This window comes from Plecotus auritus, assembly GCF_963455305.1.
Source record: "Plecotus auritus genome assembly, chromosome: 6".
NCBI lineage: Eukaryota > Metazoa > Chordata > Mammalia > Chiroptera > Vespertilionidae > Plecotus > Plecotus auritus.
In genome coordinates, this window is record NC_137773.1 from 93,236,393 (window position 1) to 93,257,288 (window position 20,896).

The following is a 20,896-nucleotide window of genomic DNA, read 5'->3' on the forward strand; positions in this document are numbered from 1 at the left end:
ATTAGGTTGTACACCTGAAACTAATACAATGTTCTATGTCAATTGCACCTCAATAAAAAAAACCAACAAACAAGCAACGCTATTTTCCCAATGAAACCTTTTCCCCCACTTTGTCTCTCCATTCTGGGAAAAATATGGGGACTCTCTGTGCGCTAGATGCCTCTTATAAGTAAAAAAGGAGGCTCATCTTTAAAAGGTGGCCCTTTTAAAAAGAGACACGGTTACTCCAGTTTTTGGACCCTAAGCCTACACAAGTGACAAACGTACCAGTGAATCAATTGCCTTTTTGCCTTGAACGATTCAGTTTCCCTTTTCCTTACCTTTCTGTTCAAAGGAAAGGGGTTGGGGGTGAGGGGAAGCTGTTTTGAGAATGAATAAAAACTCTCAGAGAGGGGGTTAGCAGCTGTCCTCTAATGATTTATTTTTATTTTTTTGGTCAGGGCATCGATAATTTAGGTTGTGATCTGGTGGAGGGGATGGGGTTAAATGACAAGTATGGTTGCGTTTTCCCCATCGGCCTGTTATACACGCCCCCTCCGCCCCTTCCGCAGACCCCCAAGGTGGAGCCCACGTGTTACCACTTTCCCTCTGCTCCTTAAGAGAAGCCAGTCTGAACTGAGGTGGGCTGGAGAATAACAGCGTCCTTCCAGAGAGGAGTCCTGTGCTGGGAGGTCGCGGGGCAGTGTTGGGGGGAATAGAGGAGAGGGAGAAATTGATCCCCCTCGTCCCTCCCCCTTCCCCCCCTCCGGGGGCAATGGAGGGTCATGCCCTTGGCTGGATGTGCCTCCCCGTGCAGAATCCGCGTGCAGCACGTTGCTGGAGGTGATCAGGAGCTTTTGAGCCGCTTTGCCTCCCCTCCCTCCTCCCAGCATCAGGGAAACCTCTTCTCCCGCCCCCCCCCCCCCCCCCCCCCCCGCCCCCTGCGCCCCGGCAGCTTGCACAGCAGCCCCGCTTGGCGCCTGCCTTTGTGGGGAGCCTTCAGCTCAGAACACGGCTGCTTCTGGCATTCCCCCTTCTCACTCCTCTCTCGGGGGCCCGCTTCCCCTTTACATTGGGTGGGCAATGGATGCGTGGGCTTCAGCCGGCTTGGCCCCCTGGGTGCTGACAAGGTGGGACCCTCGGGGCACCTGGAGGACCCGCTGCGCTGCGCACTAGCCACACCAGGGGAGCCCGGAGCCCTGCGATACATGTGAGTGAGTGGGGCTCCCCGAGGCGGGAGGCTAGGGGCAGGGTCTTGCCTGGGGTTCAATCTTTATTTTCTTGCTGTAACATTACCTCCATGAGCAAAGGTAGGAACCTATGGTCTCCCTCTTCTGCTGATTATGAATAGCTTTTCTTGCGGGGGGGGGGGGGAGTTTATTTCCAGATTTCACTTGTTTGTGTCTTAAAAACCACCTTCTCTTTCTGAATAGTTTCTCTTGGCGGTGGGGGTTGGAGGAGAGGCAGACCCCTGACTTCCAGCACATACTTCTTTCCTTCTTAAAATTCCACTTTCTTTCAACTGCCCTCAGCCCCCTTGCAGGTTTGATGCCTCTGCCCTGGACAGGTGACCTTCCCCCAGTGATTTCAGCGTCTGACCTAAGTAAAATGTTACTTTTTTAGGTCCTCCCCACCCCTCCACTCAATGTACAGTCTGCTCTTCCTAGTCTGAGACCCAGGCGGGCTGGGCAGGTGACAGGGCTCGGAAGCCTGCATCCCTCCCCTCCCCCATCGCCCCTGGCTTTGGGGGTCCCTGAGACTAAAGTGGCGGGGCCTTGTTTTCTGTGCTCAATGCAGCGTGAACGTGTTGGAACAAGGGAGATGGCAGATGGGTTTAGGCTGTTGAGAAGAATGGCATCGTCTTAGGAAACCGCTTGCTCCGTTTAATATTTAATTTTCTCCCTTCCCTTGCGCCCATGCAAAGCAGGGGCAGCGCTTGACACTTCTCTCTAGACCACCCCTCCCTTTGCTTTTACGTGGGGCAGAGTTGACTCTCTCCGAGTGGCTTTTGTTTCTCAAGAGTGAGAAAGACTGGTGGCAGGGTGCGGGATCCCTCTCCTTCTCCCTCTGGCTCTGCCGCTGACAGCTTTCCAGAGCACGTGCTTGCGGGGCCCCGGGGCGCAGGGGGAAGGCACCCGGCCTGGGCTTCCCTGCCCCTCCCGATGGGCTCTGTTTTGGGGGGTCCTGAAGGACTGAGCTGGGAGAAAGAGCTACACTAGAATTTATACAGGAACACGGCACATCTTCCCGGAGGTGCTGCCTCCACTGTGGCTGAACCCACAAGAAGGGCCTCACACCTGTGCCCCTCTTTACCTCCAAACAAAGGTGTGGTGGGTGGGATGCAGGTCTCCACTAGGTATCCAGCTGGGTCCGAGTTTTCTGTTCCAAGTCCACAAGTTCAGGACCACCTTGCCATTTACCACACAGGCTCTTTCAGGGATAGCCATAGGTCTCTTGTGGGGGTGGGGTGTGGTGTCTGTGGCTCACGCTGGCCCCTCACTCCCTCCATGGCCTCTAGTCCCACCAACACCTCAAGCCTAGGCTGCAGGAAGGCTCCCAATTCCAGACTCTTGGTAGCCGAGTTTATGCCGGTGGACATTCTTTTCCCCTCCACAATGTAGGGATTTGCAGAGATGCATGAAGATGTCCCTCTAGGGACATTTGCTGTTCTCCCTGTTTCATACACATGGCACCATATGATGGGTGGCATTTGTGTCTGGCTTCATTCAGCTTCCCTCTAGCTGAGTTAGCTCTAACTCAATGCTGACACCACCCCCAAAGTAAGCAGAAAGATCAGCACCAGGGTTCCTGAGGCCAAGGGTGGATTTGCCATTGGGCCGATTACTGGGCAAATGACCTGCAAAGTAATGCCACGTGCAGCCCTGGGACATCAAATGCGGGGCACCAGGTTTTACTTATTTTATTATTCTTTTCAAGATGTTAGCTTACAGGACCAGAGGGCCCTTAGTGGCAGAGAGCAAGTGAGGGAGATTCTATTCTAGGATCTTTCAACCCTGCTCTCTTCACAGTGATAGACAGGCGAGGGCTCTTGGTGATATCCTCCCCCCCTCTGGCAAGGACAAGCCTATCTGATGGAGGAGGCCAGACTGACTTAGCTAAGTGGGAGGGCCAGCTCATCAGAATCCCCAGACCCTCCCCTGCAAGTACAGACAGATCTTAGACCAGCTGGGGCCCTCTGGGAATGTGGTCTTGGGAATCCTGCTCTGCTGAGTTAGAATCTGCATTTGAAATTGATCCTAGGCAAGCCCTGTGCTGGTCAGAATGGGGAAGCCCTGAGTGTCACTGGGCCCCAGTGTTCTGGCTGATAGCTAAGCCAATTGAGGCACCCTGTGGTAGAGTTCCTGTGAGGTCTGGCCTGGGGATTCTAAGCGCTGGGTGCATAGTAGGGGCTCACTAAATCTTGGCTACTTTTTTGTTAAATAAACGAAGTGTTCCTTTTTAACTTCATTGACTTTCTTTTTAAATTCATTATTTGTTTCTTTTTTAAAAAAAGAAAAAATACACTATTTAACAAATATCACTGGATACAATTACATTGAGTTTTAAAAGAAAGAAAAAGGACATTCAATTTTGATATATTGGCTTTTAAATTACTCTCCAGAGCAAGGGTGTGTGTCCAATTTCTTTTCGTTTTTAATTGTAAAATACACCCAATGTAAAGTTTACCATTTTAAAGTGAACAATTCAACAGCACTCAGTACATTCACAATGTTGTGCAACCATCATCTCTATTTAGTTCCAGAACATTTCCATCACCCTGAAAAAAGGGCCGGTCCCCACAGCAGTCACTCCCTGTTCCCCTCTCCCAGCCCTGGCACTACTCACCTGCCTTCTGTCTCCATGGATTTGCCTGTTCTCTATATTTCATACACATGGGACCAGACGATGGGTGGCCTTTGTGTCTGGCTTCATTCACTTCTGATTTCTTCTGTAGTTCACATGTCCTTCCTTCCCTTCTTCCATGTGTCCCATCTCCCCCCTCTCCTAAATTATGCAGGTCACGTATGAGTAGCAGAACCGTATTACAGACGTAATTCACACGTTAATTCTTAGTGACCAAGAACAAGTTGCAGGGATTCTTGGTCCCCAAACATTTTTCAGGACTGGAGGCCAGGGCTACTCACTTTTGGTCTCCAATCATTTCTCTCCAGCAAAAGCTGTCACTATATAACTTCTTTCAGCCCCAGTGGGAGGCAGTTTCTAGACCATTTCTCCAGAGTTTTCAGGTCCCAAGATGCACAATAAGTGATTCATGGTGGCACACAGTTGGTACTCAATAAATATTCATTGAATGAACAAAGCAGTCAGCGCTGATTATTACCATTGTAATGAATTAATGTTTTAATATATCAATACACTGATACCACACAAGCCACTGGCTGGCTGAAGGGGAAGAATGAGTGAGGGAGACAGGGAAACTCCTACCAGTGCTAAATCCTGAGAAGTCAAAAATATGTATTAAGGGGGAAACAATTAAAGACGCAGCATGTAAGCAAAACGACTTACCCACTCCTGCTGAGAACATCTCAGAGAGCAGATGTGTAACGGTTTCGTTCAAGGGAGCAATGCTAGAGGAACACTCTCCTTCTGGGAGGAGTTTAAATCTTTCCCTGGCAATCCGTCCTTTTCCTTGTAAGTTCCAGTGCTGATGGAATCAAGCTTAAGTTTAAGAGCAAGAGAAAAGAGAAAGATAAATGATAAAGGCTGAGGGGTTTGGAATGGTGGTCTGGCTGCAGTATTGCCCAGCCTAGACAAGGGGAGTCATTGATTTACCTTTTAACAAGAACTATGCATCCTTCCTGCTGGCTAGGTACTGAGGACTCAGCAGAGAGTACAATCATAATGGTAGTCACAGTCATAATAACAGCAAACATGTATTTAGGGCTTACCATGTGCAGCACACTATTCTGGGCATGTTACATAGAATGAAATTACTTTATCCCCACAGCAACTCTATGAAGTACTTGCTCTTATCATCCTCATTTTACAGATGAGGAAACTGCAGCCTAGAGAGGTGAAGTGATTTGCCCAAGGTCACACAGCAGGTGGCAGATCTAGGATCTGAGCCCAGGCAGGCTGGCTACAAAGCTGGGGTCATTTCTCCACCAACTCCCTTCAGCTATTGATTGGAATCTTTCAACGGTATTGACTCCCCAGCAGATCTGGCCTGTCCCTTGCTCCTGTTGCCAGAATGAACCCAATACAGGGAGTGGCAGGTTTTGGAGGCAGGGAGCCATGGGCACAAGTGGGCAGGCAATGGGTATAACTACTGGCGGAATTCTCTTGGATGCTTCATGGCAGAATAATCTTTTATGCTGCATTTGGGGGTGGGGAGATGGAGGGCATTCAGGATGGAGGCAAAGAGGTGTGGAAGTTGTGAGTGTGTTCAGGATTTGAAGTGGGGAATCCTTTGGGGTTGGCCAATGGATCATCTGATAGTTTATGATGAATTGGAGGGAAGAGAGACTCGGGGAGAGATGAACCTGGAGGAAAAGTTACTGTCCATCTGGGTGGGGCAAATGAGGGCCTGAACCAGGGCAAGTGGGAGAGGAAGTAGTAGTAAGATCAGCAGCCCTGATAATAAATAGAATGTGGGGTGAAGGAGAGAGAGGAGCCCTACAATGGTTGGACTGGTCAATTCTACTGCATTTTGGTTTCTTGCAAGTTCAACTACAAGTGCACCTGTGAATACCTGTGTCGGTCACACCTCTCCTTTGCTTAGAACCATCCATGGCTCCCACCTCACTCAGAGTAAAAGCCAAAGTCCTCCCGAGGCCCACAAGGCCCTGCACCATTTGTCCTGGTCACCTCCCTGCCATCACCTCCTCCTATCTGTCCCCTCATTCACTCAGCTCCAGCCACACAGGCCTCCTTGCTGTTCCTTGAACACACTAAGCATGTTCTTGCTCCAGGGCCTTTGCACAGGCTGTTCCTCTGCCTGAAATGCTCTTCCCCAGAGACTCTCCTGCCCCCTCATCACCTCCTTCAGGTCTTGACTCCAGTGTTTCTTTCTCAGTAGGGCTTTTTCTGGCCACCTTCTTAAATAACAATCCACTTCCCCTTTCCCTTCCCACATCCATTTTCTTGGACATTCTACTTTTTTTTTTTTTAATCCTCTTGTGAAGATATATTTTATTGATTTTGAGACTGAGAGGAAGAGCAAGAGAGAAACATCAATGTAAGAGAGTAACATTGACCAGTTGCCTCCCATATGTGGCCCATTTGGGGAATGAACCTGCAACCTAGGTATGTGCCCTGATGGGAAATAGAACCAGTAACCATTTTGGTGTATGGGGATGATGCTCCAACCAACTGAGCCACCCAACCAGGGCGACATTCTACATGTCTTAACTGTTCATAATGTTTCTTGTCCGTCTCCCCCACTAGAATGTCAGCTCTATGAAGGCAGGAACCTTTGTCCTGGTCTAACAGTGTCTCAGACAGTGCCAGGCACACAGTAGATTCTCAATAAATATTGCTGGATGAATGAATGTGTGATGGGGAGGTAATGGATCTATGAACTGAAGTTGGGAGAAATAATTCAGCTTGAGATTCAGTGGCTCCTGTGGATCCTGCCCAACACCCACACTCCAGGTCTCCCCTGGGGCTACCAGTGAAAACCATCCAGTGACCCCAGGCAGTGTGCCCATCCAGGTGGGAGGGAGCATGTGTGTTGCTGTGCTGTGATTAGCCAACAAGGGAGAAAACAAATGAAAAACGAGACCAGCTGTGACACGGTTTCTTCTCACCAGGGGATGATCTTCGCAGCCATACTCAGGTCTACTCTGGCATGCTGGTCTCAGCCTAGTCCTCAGCCTTTGCCATCTGCCTGACATTTTATTTAGCTCTGTTCTCACATATTTGGGGCAATTCTGAATTTTTCCCCAAGCGATGAGAGTTCCTTGCTGGCCCTGACTTTATTTTTCATTTCACCTTGCTCTTAGCTTCTCTATGCAAAGGTGGGGTGTGGGGTGAGTCCCTACTGCCTCAGACGGGTGGCTTTGGGTTGTGGTCTGAATATTTAAGTACCTTGAAGAGAATGGAATGATGTTTCTATACCATCTGTTGAGTTTTTTATTTTCTTATACTTAAAAAAATTACCCTTTGAACCATTTTTCAGTGGTATTAAGTACATTCATATATATTATGGTGCCACCATCTTCACCATCCATCTCCAGAACTTGTTCATCTTCCCAAACTGAAACTCTGTCCCTATTTAACACTAACTCCCACACCACCCCCAGCCCCTGGTACCTACCATTCCACTTTCTGTCTTTATAAATTTTACTATTCATGGTACCTCATACAACTAGAATCATATAGTATTTGTCCTTTTGTATCTGGCTTATTTCCCTCATCCAACATCTCCCGAGGGGTCCCGGATTGTGAGAGGGCGCAGGCTAGTCTGAGGGACCCCACAGGTGCATGAATCCGTGCACCGGGCCTCTAGTATGCATATAAGATCTTTAGTTAATCTCTTCCCACCCTTCCCCCTCCCCCTTCCCTCTGAGATTCATCAGTCTGTTCCATGTTTCCATGCCTGTGGTTTCTGCCCCTGCATTGAACGTCTGCCCCCTGGTGGTCAGTGTGCACCATAGCTACCAGCCAGTCGGCCAGTCGCTTAGGCTTTTATATGTATAGATACTCATTTTGTTTATCCATTCATCCATCAATAGATACTTGGGTTGTTTCCCTGTTATCAATTTATATCCCCACCAACCGTGCACAGGTCCCTTTTCTCTACATCCTCACCAGCACTTATAATCTCTTACCTTTTTTTAAAATATATTTTTATTCATTTCAGAGAGGAAGAGAGAGGGAGAGAGAAATAGAAATATCAGTGATCAGAGAGAATCATTGATCGGCTGCCTCCCACACACCCCAACCCAGGCATGTGTCCCGACCGGGCATTGAACTGCGACCTCCTGGATCATAGGTCATCGCTCAACCACTGGGCTATACCGGCCAGGCTAATCTCTCATCTGTTTGATGACACCCATTGTAACAGGTTTGAGGTAGTCTTTCATTGTGGTTTTGATTTGCATTTCCCTGATGATTAGTGATATTGAATACCTTTCATTTACCTGTTGGCCATTTGGATGTCTTCTTTGGAAAAATATCCTCTACCCATTAATTGAATTGTTTGTTGTTGTTGTTATTGTTTTTTGCTATTGAGTTGTATTTATTTATTTATTTTTTGGTTACTCCTCACCTGAGGATATTTTTCCATTGATTTTTAGAGAGAGCAGAAGGGAGGCAGGGAGGAGAGAGAGAGAGAGAGAGAGAGATATGTGGGAAAGACACATTGATTGATTGCATCCTGTCCGCACCCTGACCAAGGCCAAGGATTGAACCTACAACCCAGGTATTTGCCCTTGACCAGACATTGAACCTGAGACCCTTTCAATGCATGGGCCAACACTCCTAACCACTGAGCAACACAAGCCAGGACGAGTTATATGAGTTCTTTAGGTATTTTGGATACTATCCCTTTATCTGTTATATGATTTGCAAGTATTTTCCCACTCTGCCGCTTGCCTTTTCATTTTTCTGGTGGTTTCCTTTGCTGAACCGAAGCGTTTTAGTTTGATGTCCCACTTATTGATTTTTGCTTTTATTGCTCCCTGTTATAAGCTTTTACTTCTAGGTGGAGCCTTCACACTCACCCCAGACCTGGTTACCTGCTCTGGAGATTGTTTGTTCAGGGGTCAGAAATCACTTTTGTTATCAGCCAAATAAAACATCCTCCGGAAGATGACAAATGCATTTGAAAGCTGGTTAAAAATGACATTTAAGTTATCTTCACCCCAGCTGTTAGAATCCACGCTCTGCTGAATTTCACACCCTTCAGCCTGGAACTCAGTAGAGCATACCATTTCCAGGGGTCTTAGCAACCCTCCGTTTTGTCCAGGGCCTGATTAAGGTGCTTCATCGACCGAGGTCTTAGCACATAGAGCAAGGCAGGAAGGAAGGAAACTGCCCAGGAGAAGCTCAAACAACAAATGGAAGAAAGAGAACAAAGGCTGGACAGAGAATAGGTGAGAGGAAATGATTTCATGCAGAGATGCTATCTTTTAGCTCTCTTTTAAGCAAACACTTTGGTGTTCTCAACAGGACTTCACCCCTGTGTATAGTCCCCTTAAACAATAAGCTTGCAAAACACCAGGAAAATATTCATTAAATGAAACCAGTGTTGCTTCCATCAAGTAGTTAGGGAATTGCTGTAGGCTGAATCATAGCCCCCTAAATTCATATGGTGAAGCCCTAACCCACAGCGTGAAGATAGGAGGTCATCAGGGGTAGATGAGGGTGGTTTCCTTATGATGGGATCAGTGCCTTGGTAAGAAGAAATGCCAGAGCACTTCTTCTCTGTCTTTTCTCCATGTGAGGAGACAGCAAGAAGGCAGTTGTCTGCAAGCTAGGAAGAGAGACCTCACCAGGAACTGACCAGGCTGGCACCCTGGTCTCAGACTTCTAGCTTCTAGAATGGCAAGAAAAGAACTGTGTGTTGTTTAAGCCACTCAGTCTATGGTATTTTCTTATGGCAGCCTTAGCTGACTAAGACAGGAAGGCTGCTGTAACAAATAGGCCCTCCATTGGATGAAAGATTAATCACAACAGAGATGTGTTTCTAACTCACCTTATAGCCCTGGGAGGTGTTTCTGGTCAGCAGATGGCTCTCCTCCTCCAAATGGTGATTCAAGGACCCCAACTTCCATGATTTCAGGGCCCTTAGTGTCTTCCATGTCCAGCCAGAGGAGGAGAAAGGAATGGTGTTGAGGGCATGCTTGCTTTGACTCTTCACTTCTGCTCACATGCAAAGGTGAGAATGAGTCAGATGGCTGCACCAATTCAAAAGGAGCTGGGAGTTTAGTCCCTGACCAGGGTGTGGTGGCACTACCTGTCAAATTTTGGTGGCACTACCTGTCAAATTTTAAATTGTGCACACTCTTTGAAGTAGCGATGCTACTTCTAGGAATTCATTCTACAGAAATACTTGTAACAATTCATGGAAATCTATGTACAACACAGTGGATGCAACATTTTGGAGATTTAAAAAAAACACCCCAGGTGTTCAGGCTAGGTATATTCTATAGAATCATTAGAAAGTATTATAGGAACTGGTGTGGAATGTTGCCTAAGATATATTACTCAGTGCAAAAAGAGTTGCAGACTTTTATTTCTATACTAGTAGCCCTGCGCACGAATCCATGTGCCAGTAGCTCGCTGCTGCCCTCCAGTAGCTCTCCGCCCACTGCCCCGCCCTCCTGTAGCTCTCCCCTCCCCCCACTCCTCCCTCATAGCTTGCTGCCCTGCCTCCTCCTATAGCTCTCCGCTGCCCACTTGTAGCCAGAAGCTCTCCACCTGCTGCCTGCCCCCCGCCCTCCCCCTCATAGCTTGCTGCCTTGCCCCCTCCTGTAGCTCTCTGCTGCCTGCTTGTAGCTCGCTGCCCCCCCCTCCTGCTGATCCGTGATCTGGTTGTTACATGGTTGGTCACTACGCTTCACGGCATAACAGATTGCCGTTTGCATATTACATCTTTATTATATAGAATATTTATATACATATATTTATATATTTATATGCATATACAGTATATAATTTCACAAATTCCATGCTTGTAAAAGTTTATTCTACATGTATAGGATTGTATTTCTATTGCTGCCATACAAAATTACCACAAAATGAATGGTTTAACAGTGACCCTCACTTATTATCCCATAGTTTCCATAGGTTGGAGTTCTGAGTCTTGGCTAGGCTGTCATCAAGGTGTGGATGGGCTGTGTGCCTTTCTGGAGGCTCGTGGGAGAATCCGTGTTCTCGTTCATTCAGGCTGCTAACAGAATCCAGTTTCATGCTGTGGCCGGACTCGGGTCCTGTTTCCTTGCTGGCTGTCTCCTGGAGTGGCTCTCAGTTTCTCGAAGCTGCTAGCATTCCATGGCTTGTAGTTTCCATCTCAAAACCAGCTGGAATAATCTGGGATACTCTCCCTATCTGAAAATATGTAACCTAATTTCAGTAGCAAAGTCCCTTTTGCCATGTAATGGAACACAATCAGGTGCCAAAATCACGGGGGACAAAGTACTGCCTCTCACAGATTGCCTATGTTTCGGGAAAAGTGGGTCTGGCAAGAAAAATGCTCTTTGTCAGACTCTGGGTTAGACCTCAGCAAGAGGCCTTGGAAAAAACCCCGGGTCCAGACCCTTGACCTGCCCGCTCCAGACTGTGGGACCTTGCGGGGGAGCCCCTGCACCTCTCTGAATCTCAGTCCCCTTTAACAGGAGGGAGTAGGTTCCCACCTCCTCTGGGACTTGTGTAGGTGGGGAGACCTGGCTGATGTTTCCTTTCTTCCCAACTCAAAACTTGGTTGTAGGGAGGAGGAGCATATCTATTCCTTTTTATTGAGTTTAGTATGATTATGTTAGCTTTAAAAATATTTGCTGTGATGTGACAAACATGCAGGAAAATGTTTACATGAATTTTTACACATGTATATATACTGTGTCCATCGCCAGGTCGAGTCATTCATTCACACAAGAAGTATTTAACCACGTGTCCAAAATGGAAACCATCCCCACATGCCATGATATTTTGAATTTCATTAAAAAAATCAATTTGCAATGAATATTATAAAAATAAATATATTACACAAAATTTGGCTATTCTTAAATATCTTCAGTTGAAAATTCTCACAAAAAAATGATTTTAAAGCATCTATAGGCGTTTATGGTGTACAAAGGGTTAAGGTGTCAGGGACCCAACCCCGAGGTGGGTTGCGAGGCTAAGCAAATAAAAATAAATATAGAACATCCAGTTAAATTTGAATTTCAGATAGACAATGAATAGTTTTTTAGCATAAGTGTATCCCATGTAACGGAGGATCCTGTATTTCATCTGGTGATCCCACAAGCTGGCTCCCTTGTGTTTCATCCCAGTCAACACCCCATCGTCCCCAAGGCCAATCGTATTCTGACTCTCTTCACAGTAGATTAGTTTTGTCTGTTTCTGAAGTTCATATCAAGGGAATGGCAGAGTGGGCCCTGGCTCTGTGTCTGTCTGGGAGGTCCATCACACTGTGGCCTGTAGCACATCCTTTTTCATTGCTGTGCTGTATTCTGTTGTATGAACGAACCACAGTTTATTTTTCTATTTTCTTGTTGGTAGACCTTTGGTTTGTTTCCTCTTTTGAGCTACTATAAAAAGAGCTTTATGAACATACCTTTCAGCGGCCACATGAACTCAGGAGTGAAATTACCTGGCCATGTTTAGTTTTTAAATTTTCCTCTCAGACAGGGAAAAAAGACATCCTCTCACACCACTGAATAAATCGAAGGCTTGCAGGGTCACATACCCCTGCCTGGCCTTATTATTTTTATTATTATTATTATTATTATTATTATTATTATTGTTGTTGTTGTTTTGATCCTCACCAGAGGATATTTTTTCCCACTGATTTTTTAAAAAGAGAGAGTAGAGGGGAGGGAGGAGAGGAGAGAGAAACATAGATGTGAAGGAGACACGTCGGTTGGTTGCCTCCCACACATGCCCCAACCTCGATTGGGGATTGAGCTTGCAACCGAGGTATGTGCCCTTGGTCGGGAATCGAACCTGAGACCCTTCAGTCCATGGGCAGATGCTCTAACCACTGATCAAACTGGCCAGGGCTGGCCTTATTTTTATTTCCTGGATGAAGGACTTCATGGACATTTTTGAGTTCCCATCCTCTCCCTCGGAGTACCATGTGTATTTCTAATGTGTGAGCTTGCAAAGTTTTAGAGAATGTTTTTCCTTTACTCTTTTGCTCAGTGCCATATCTTTTTACTAATTTTTAGCATAGATAAAGCTGCTCTTCACCAGTTACTAGCATTTGTTTCACCTGTGGGTGGGAAGCCTGGTGCCCTGTCCATATGAGGTGGGTCACAGAAGGCCCCCAGCTTTCCTGTGGTCCCTCCCTCCCTGCTCCTCTTCCATAGCTTCTGGACCAGCCTGTATTAATCTGGAGCACCTGCAGACACTATCTGGTTGCCATGGTAACTCAGGCTGGTCCAGGCATGGAGTTGGGGGTCAGTCCCTGTCTCAGGTGTGGCTTCAGTTTGGATTTGGGACAGTGGTGGATACAGGTGCTTTTGGAAAGTTCTGTTCTTGTTGCATTAACGGCAAGGCTTTCTGTGGCCTCAGGCTTAATGCTACTTATTTTTTTTTCTATTTGCTTTCCCTCATTGTCTTCTCTCGGAACCGCCTGTTCATGAAACCTGGCTGCTTCTAGGGGAAGCCAACCCATGTGCGTTGCCATGTCCTCCGTGCTGTGGTTGGACAAACAGAGAAAGGGAATAGCACACCTGGTCACGGGGCCCGGCAGGTGCCAGGGAGGGACACCTGGCTGGGAAGCGCCTGTTGGCCAGGTTTGTTTCTCCTGTGTATACACAGGACAGCTGGGGCTCCGGTGGAACTGCGGCGAGGGCTCTGCAGAAGGCACTAGATGGTGTTGTTAGAGCAGCTGTCCTCTCTCCCCATGGCCACTAGGCTCCACCCACCAGCTGCAATATCAACACGAGAGCCAGTGTTGACCAAACACTTTCCATGGCCCCGTGCTGTGCGCAGGGTGCTGCCTTGGCCCTGGTAAGCTCACTGACCCACCACGATGGTATCATCCCACGTTGTTCAGAAGACTCAGAGGGTTAAGTAATTTTCTGGGACCACACAGCTCGTTCATTGTGTGCTGAGGTCAGGCCTGGCACCCGAATACATCTTCCTTCCAACCATACTTTATCCCTTCTGTACTTAGAAGTCCTTGACTTCAGGCAGCAGTTTGCAAAGTGTTTGGTGATGCTTTCCTGAGCCCATTCATTCATTCATTCATTCATGCAAGAAATGTTTAGGTGTCAGGGACACAACGGCAAACAAAACAGAACAAGATCCTCCCCCTATGGGAGGAGGCAGCTGTGATTCAAGCCCACGCAAGTACCATTCCCAGAGAGGGACCATCCCCATGGGGAAGATCTTATTGGAGGACGTGAGGAGTGTGCCTGCATTTGACTACAGCCCTGAATAATGAGAGGAACGTGGCTCCCAGTCTCCCATTGGAGATGAGGGGAACAGCATTTTAGGAAGAGAGAACAATAGATACAGAGTTTGAATGAGCTTGGCAGAGACCAGGAAGGGTGAGGAGGCCAGTGAGTCCGGAGCATAGAGGGCAAAGGGGAGAAGGGCGGGGATGAGATCAGAGAGGTGAGACAGCCCTGTGTGGCTTTTATTATTATAACAGTGAAAGGGCTGACTGATGTTTCAGAAAGATCCCACTGATTGCAGAATGCAGGTTGGGGGGTGGGGAAGCTGACTGGCCTGGGAGAAGCGGCGACCTGAGTGCAGGTGAGTGCTGAGGGGGGCCGTGCAGTGGTGGGAGGTGATGGGATTCAGGGTAAGTTTTGGAAGCAGGTGGACAGGACCTGCTGATGGATTTGACTCGAGGAGTGAAGGGAAGTAAGGAACTGTGAGTGACAACTCAACTAATGGCTCGGTCATTAGCACTGCGAGCCATGTGCTGTACTGTGGGGCGGGAACTGCAGCCTGTGGCTGTCTCAGAAGATGGCACCTGGGCTGTGTGTGTCTTAGCTTTTGTCTTTCCTGCTCCTCTTCCCACCTTCCCAGATACAAATACCCTTTCTGTAGGCGCCTGAATCTTTCTCCACTAAGGTGTTCCCACTGTGCCTGGTCTCTGAGGTCTTAGCTAAATTGTAGATTTAGCACACCCAACCTAACAGCTGGGTTCTCTCTCTCTCTCTCTCTCTCCCTCTCTCTCTCTCCCTCTCTATTTATGTATTTGGAGCGGGGGGTTCTCTCTTTAATGTTGATGCAGTAAGAATATTTTTGGGGGTGGTCTTTGTTAGCTAGCAGGTATACCATGCCAGGGCCACAAAGTACAGAAGGTGAGGTGTGGCTTCCTGAGCAGGTGAGTATGCGGCAGGGGGCCGGCTCATTGTTGGGTCATGCTAAAAGGAGATACTATTACTCTGCTCCCAAGTGTCTCCAACTAGAAATGACTAATGGAGTGAGAAATGGTTGAGAAGCAATACAGCTTGTGTTTCCTGGGTGTCCTTTGCTGGGAGTATAGTTCTTAAACATTTATTCATGTTGCTTTCATTACCCTTCTGTTACCACCACATGATAATCAATGATGTAGCATTGTTTTTATTTAAAAAAAATTTTTTTGGCGGAAGAGGGATGACTCCTGAAGGTAGTAATGGAAGCTTGAGTCTACCTTCTGTCCTCAGTTTTATTGCTGTCAAATGGGAAACAAAATGCCTTCTATGTGGAAGTGCTTAAAAAAGGAATAACAGATTTTTTTTCAAAATGAGGGGAACGTATTTGGAAAAAGCACAAAAGACTATATAAATGTGTGGTTGTAGGCAGTTACAAGTAAGGTTTCGTGGGATAAAATTGAAGCTTTAAGGTGTCAAGTATATCGATTAAACTCCATTAGTTACAAGATTTGGAAAGAAACTTATATCAAATTATGTGCTTTAGGGAGGCTGGGAGACTTATCAAATCTGTGGCTACTTCAAGCAGGGAGAGAGGAAACAGAAGGTTGTTATGCCTGTCTTCTCACACCCATTTTTTTTTTTTTTCAACCTGGGGGTGGTCTTGTTCTCTGCGCCCATCTCCTTACACTTCTGGGTGTTGAGGTGACATATGCAATATTTGTGTGTCTGAGGTTTAACCTAATGCTTTTTACTCATACTGGCCTTCCAGTGGGTTTGCTTTTCTTGGACAGACATGGAGAGGCTAATGGTAGGGGCTGATGCTGGTGGGAAAAATCAGTTTGGGATTAAAAATATGCTGTTGGGTGAAGTGTGCATTTCGAAAGCCATGGACTGTCTCACTCCAAGAAGAACCAAGAAAAGTCCTCCTCCTGGTCCACCAGGTCCTGCGCAAGCACCCACCTCTCCGCTCCTCTCCGCCTTGATCAATCACAGACACCCTGGGCTCCTCCTTGTTCCTTGAGTAAGTCACACGTGGCCCTGCCTCAGGGCCTTTGCACATGCGATTCCTGCTGCCTGGAACACTCTTCCCGTAGATACCCACATGGCCACTGCATCATCAGCTCCTAGGGTGTCTGCTTAGATGTCATTTCCTTCGTGACACTCTCTGACCCCCTAGTTAATACGGTAACCAGCCCACCCAACACTTCTATCAGTTCCGGGCTGAGTTGTGTCCCCCCAAGTTCAGATGTTGATGTTCTAACCCCCAGCAACCCAGAATTACGACTGTATCTGGAGATAGATCTTTAGAGAAGTAGTTAAGGTGAAATGAGGTCCTAATCCAATATGACTGGTGTTCTTAGAAGAAGAGGCGATTAGGACACAGACATGCACAGGGGAGGTGATATGAAGACACAGAGAGAAGAAGGTCATCTACGCCAAGGAGCAAGGCCTCAGGAGAAATCATCCCTGCTGACACCTGCATCTTGGACTTGTGCCTCCAGAAGTACAAAGAAATGAAAGTCTGTTTAGACTGCCCAGTCTGTGGTACTTTGTTACAGCAGCCCTAACAAATAAATACACCTTCCCCATTTAATTTCTCTCCAGAGCACTTTTCAATTCCTCATCTCTACATAACATTCCTATTTTGTTCATTGCCCTCCTCACCCCGAGAATGTCCACCCCATGACGTGGGGGACATTTGTCTGTCTCATTCACGGATGCCCAACACAGGGCTGGCACCTGGTGGCCTCACTCAGCGTTTGTTGAGTGAATAAGTGAGTGGAATGGACACAAAGATCTTCTCGGGGCTGTAAGTTCCTCTGGTGTTGAGTATCCACCTGAAACATTCATGAGTGGTGGGCACTTGTCCATTTTCTTTTTCCAGAAAGCCAGCTGAGGTGGCAAGAGCAGTCTCCCTTGACAGATGGCCACACCCACGTGGATTTTAAAGCTGAACCTTGACCTCACCCTTTCCGTTTTCTAAGTGACTTTCTGAAGCTCACAGGACCCAGGGACCCGAAGATCCTGACCAAGCAGGCTCCTGATGACCCATTTGACAGAGGGGAACACTGAGATGCTGAGAAATCCAGCGACCCTCCCTCTGCGGCCGGCACCTCTGAGGTGGAACATGTGTCCGGGGACACAGCTCATGGTCTTTCACTCCATCATCGGCATCTGTTGCCAGGCAGCTTCTAAGAACTGGCTTTCCTGCCCGGAGTTGCCAAGGAAATACTAAATCCCGGTGGGCTGGGCCTGGGGTGTATTTTGACTTCCTGTGAAAGGCTGTCTGGTCTCCTGCACTGTGCATTGATCTGCCTCCTCTCCTGTCCCTGTGCTCACTCTCTCTGCACCCCTTCACTCTCCCTCTCTCTCTTTCTTCTCTAGTTTCACCCTGTGCTGGAGGCAGAAGACCCCAAGATTTCTGAGCGAGGCCCATGGATGTCGAAGTCTTCCTGGGTCCCAGACCCCATGTTCTCCTCCCGTGGTTATTATGATGCCCTGCAAGACGGTGGCTCAGGGCCCCCAGATCCGGCCCCCTTGGGCCCACCCAGCACCTTGCAGGTCACACGGTCCCACCGGATGAGCGGCAGCTGCGAGGGGCCCCCTCTGAAGCGGCGGGGTGGCCTGGTGGACCACCGGGATGTCATCTTGGCCCACCAGGCACACAAAATCCACAGCACCCCCCAGGCCAGGAGGAAGGAATGGGAGTGAGTATGCCCAGCCCCAGCCCTGGGCAGGGACCCGGGGTAGGGGGCCAAACAAGGGGTCTCTTGAGGTCAGGCACAGCTCATTTCTGACAAATTTTGGTGAGCGGGGGCGGGGGGGGGGGGCGGGTGCTTGCGACTGGAACACATTCATAAGCTGTGCTGGCTGCTGACACCTCAAATTCCTTCCCTGTCTGTTGATTAATATCAGCTGCCTTAAGCCCCCTTGGGAGCCCCTGGGGCATCTCATGGTATCGCAGCAAAGGGGTTAATTGTAGGTGAGGCAGGGTATCCTCAGAGGACCCTGCTTGGGGACCTGGGAGGGGTTGGCAGATAATTCCAATGGGCGTGAACCTGCTGAGAAATGCCACTTCCTGGGGGCGAGGGGGAGGCAGGGGCAGGGGGAAGGAGACAGGAATTGCTCTTCTCAGCCTGTGGCAGAAAGACAAGTTTGTAATGCAGGTAAAGAGGGGGCTGTGAGAATGGGGTGACTCTGGAGATCCTGGTCCTGGCCCCCCTTTCTCTTTGCCCCCAAAGGGGATCTTCTCCTGGGACTTGCTGTGCAGACCAGGGTTGGGCTTTGAGCTGTGGCTCCCACGTGCTTTTGGGCCAGTGGCCTCCCTGGGCTCAGTCCCTCCAGGAAATTGCTCTTTCTCAGCTGCCGGAGGGCTGAAGGCAGGTCGTGTGAAGGATCAGTTCTGGTTACAGAGGAAGGAGAGCTGGCACAGGTTCCTTTTTCTTTTTCTCAAGAGTTTCTTTGGCAAAAGCTCAGCCTTGTGGATTTCTGGCAGAGATCAAGTGGGATGTGAATACTGATTTCAGGATGATTGGGGCTGAGGCCGACATAGATGCTGATCACTCCCAGGACCCTGACGCCCCTCACTCACCCTCTGATGCTCCAGTCTGGCACCACGCAGCTCTCCGTCAGGCTTCTCCTGTTTTCCATCTGCTGGAAGGGGGAGCTGGGTTATAGATGCCAGTGGGGTTTGCCGTGTGCCGATGAGGGCTGTGCAAATACAGGATGCAAGGGAAACTGGATTACCTATGCGAGCCATTAAGATCTCAGGTTGAGTGAGAAAGATGGTGCCAGTTTGGCCTCTAAGGTGGTTTCCTGAGGTTAGCCTGACATCTGGTGGCACATTCTGGCATCATGTAGAAAGGGAATGGTGGGGACAGGACACTGTGGTCCTTTTGACTTTCTCCTCTCCACCCACCCATCTAGGCACCTATCCATTCATCCATTCATCAGTCCATCCATCCATCCCTCCATCAACCCATCCATCCACCCATCTACCCTTCCTTCCATCTATCCATCCATCAATTCATAAATAACTAGGGTACACCTACATCTGTAGGTACAATGCTAAATACTATTCTCCTATTATCCCCTCTCCAGGACTCACCTTCTCTCTCTTCTTTCTTCTATTTAGTCCCTGTTTATTTCCATTCTCCTCCTGTTTCCTTTCATTTTATTTTTAAAGAGAAATTTGATTAGCTCCCTCAGAAACAGCGAGGTTTCTCGAAGGGATTAGAATGAATTATTTCCACAGACCCATTAAGAAGAGATTTTTAGGGGAGGAAAAAGGGTCAGTGAATTAAAGAAATAATAAAACACACCCTGTTGCCCAAGGAAAATGATTAAGTATAATCTGTATCTATATATATAAAAGGCTAAGTGACCATTCTACTGGTCAGGCTTTTCCATATGACTTGCACTGACCACCAGGGGGCAGACACTCAACGCAGGAGCTGTGGAGCTGCAATGACTTGGCAGTGGCAGTTCTTGGGTGACGCACCCTGGAACCAGAGAGGAGGGAGCCTGATTCTTCCTGGGCGATTCCACCTTCGGCTGTGGGTTATGTTGTTGCTGGGGCACTGTCGGCCCCAAATCTGGTTTATTGCACACTTGCATTTGTGTTCCACACCCTGTACCACAGCACCTTTGCAGAATGCCCTCTTGCACTCTGGGACCCCTCAGGGGATGTCAGAGTGCTGGTTTTGGCCTGATCCCTGCAGGCCAGGCCGAGGGACCCCATCTGCTGGAGGGACCCCACTCACTCAACAGATGCCCTTCGAGCCGTGGCACTAGGTGCGGCTGGCCAGGGAGGGACCGCGGGAGGTTGGCTCCAGGGTGTGTCCAGCCCCGCCTTGTCCAGTCCTGCCCTGCAGGCCACCTTCTAATTAATTTCTTTTCAATGTGCACAAATCAGTGCACCAGGCCACTAGTTTATAATAGTAATGACAGCTCATGGGCACCTACTGTGGCCAGAACTTTATGATCTTGTTGCCCTTTCATAACTCTGCCATGCAGTAGTTATTGTCCCCAATCTGCAGATGGAAAAATGGAGGCTGAGAGAGGTGAGGTGAGTGCCTGTGGGCTTGCAGCTAGAAAGTGGTAGAAATGGGATTCGAACCCGGGGGCTGTCAGACTCCAAAACTTGAGCTCTTAACCATTTGGCCAAAGATTTGCTGCAGTAGAAGGTGGTAGGAACATACTTTCATATAACTCAGAAAATAAGAAAGTCAGTCATATCATGGAGAAAAGAGAAGCATTGTAGGGTATTCAGAATCAGGAGACCCTGTTTAAGATGCCATTTCTGCCACAACCTCCTTGAATGGCCAGCTTCTGCCTCAGTTTCCTATTCCTGTCGCTTTTTAGGACCATGGGAAGACTTGGAGAATCTATAGCCATGATCTTCAAACTTCTGAACTCCTACCCCTAGCAATAAAACAAACACATTTTCAGCACACCCATAATGTATATTTTTATTTATCAATTATAATTATTCTGCTGAATTTATTACATGTAATATGAAAATGTTAAGATGATGAGATATTAGTGAGTAAATGTTTTAAAATTTTTTTAATATTTTTATATTTTTAGATATATATTTTTATTGATTTCAGAGAGGAAGTGAGAGGAAAAGAGAGCTAGAAACATCAGTGATGATAGAAAATCATTGATTGGCTGCCTTCTGCACGCCCCCTGCTGGGGGTCAGCCAGCAACCCAGGAATGTGCCCTTGACCGGAATCAAACCCGAGATCCTTCAGTCCATAGGTTGATGCTTTATCCACTGAGCCAAAGCGGCTAGGGCAGTGGTCGGCAAACTCATTAGTCAACAGAGCGGCAAACTGCGGCTCGTGAGCCGCATGTGGCTCGTGAGCCGCAGTTTGCCAACCACTGGGCTAGGGCAACATGATTTTATTTT

General features: G+C 48.0%; 1 protein-coding gene across 2 annotated transcripts in view; it reads left to right on the forward strand.

Moving 5' to 3' along the window:
• The first annotated feature begins 812 nt into the window (after nucleotides 1-812).
• Nucleotides 813-20,896, forward strand: part of CACNA1A (calcium voltage-gated channel subunit alpha1 A) — a 309,019-nt gene continuing 288,935 nt past the window's right edge. For both annotated transcript variants that reach the window (XM_080671827.1, XM_080671829.1), the window contains exons 1-2: nucleotides 813-1,189; nucleotides 17,367-17,689. In XM_080671827.1, coding sequence (XP_080527953.1) covers nucleotides 17,421-17,689 — 269 coding nt within the window. In that variant the 5' untranslated portion in view covers nucleotides 813-1,189; nucleotides 17,367-17,420. The remainder of the gene's footprint in view (nucleotides 1,190-17,366; nucleotides 17,690-20,896) is intronic.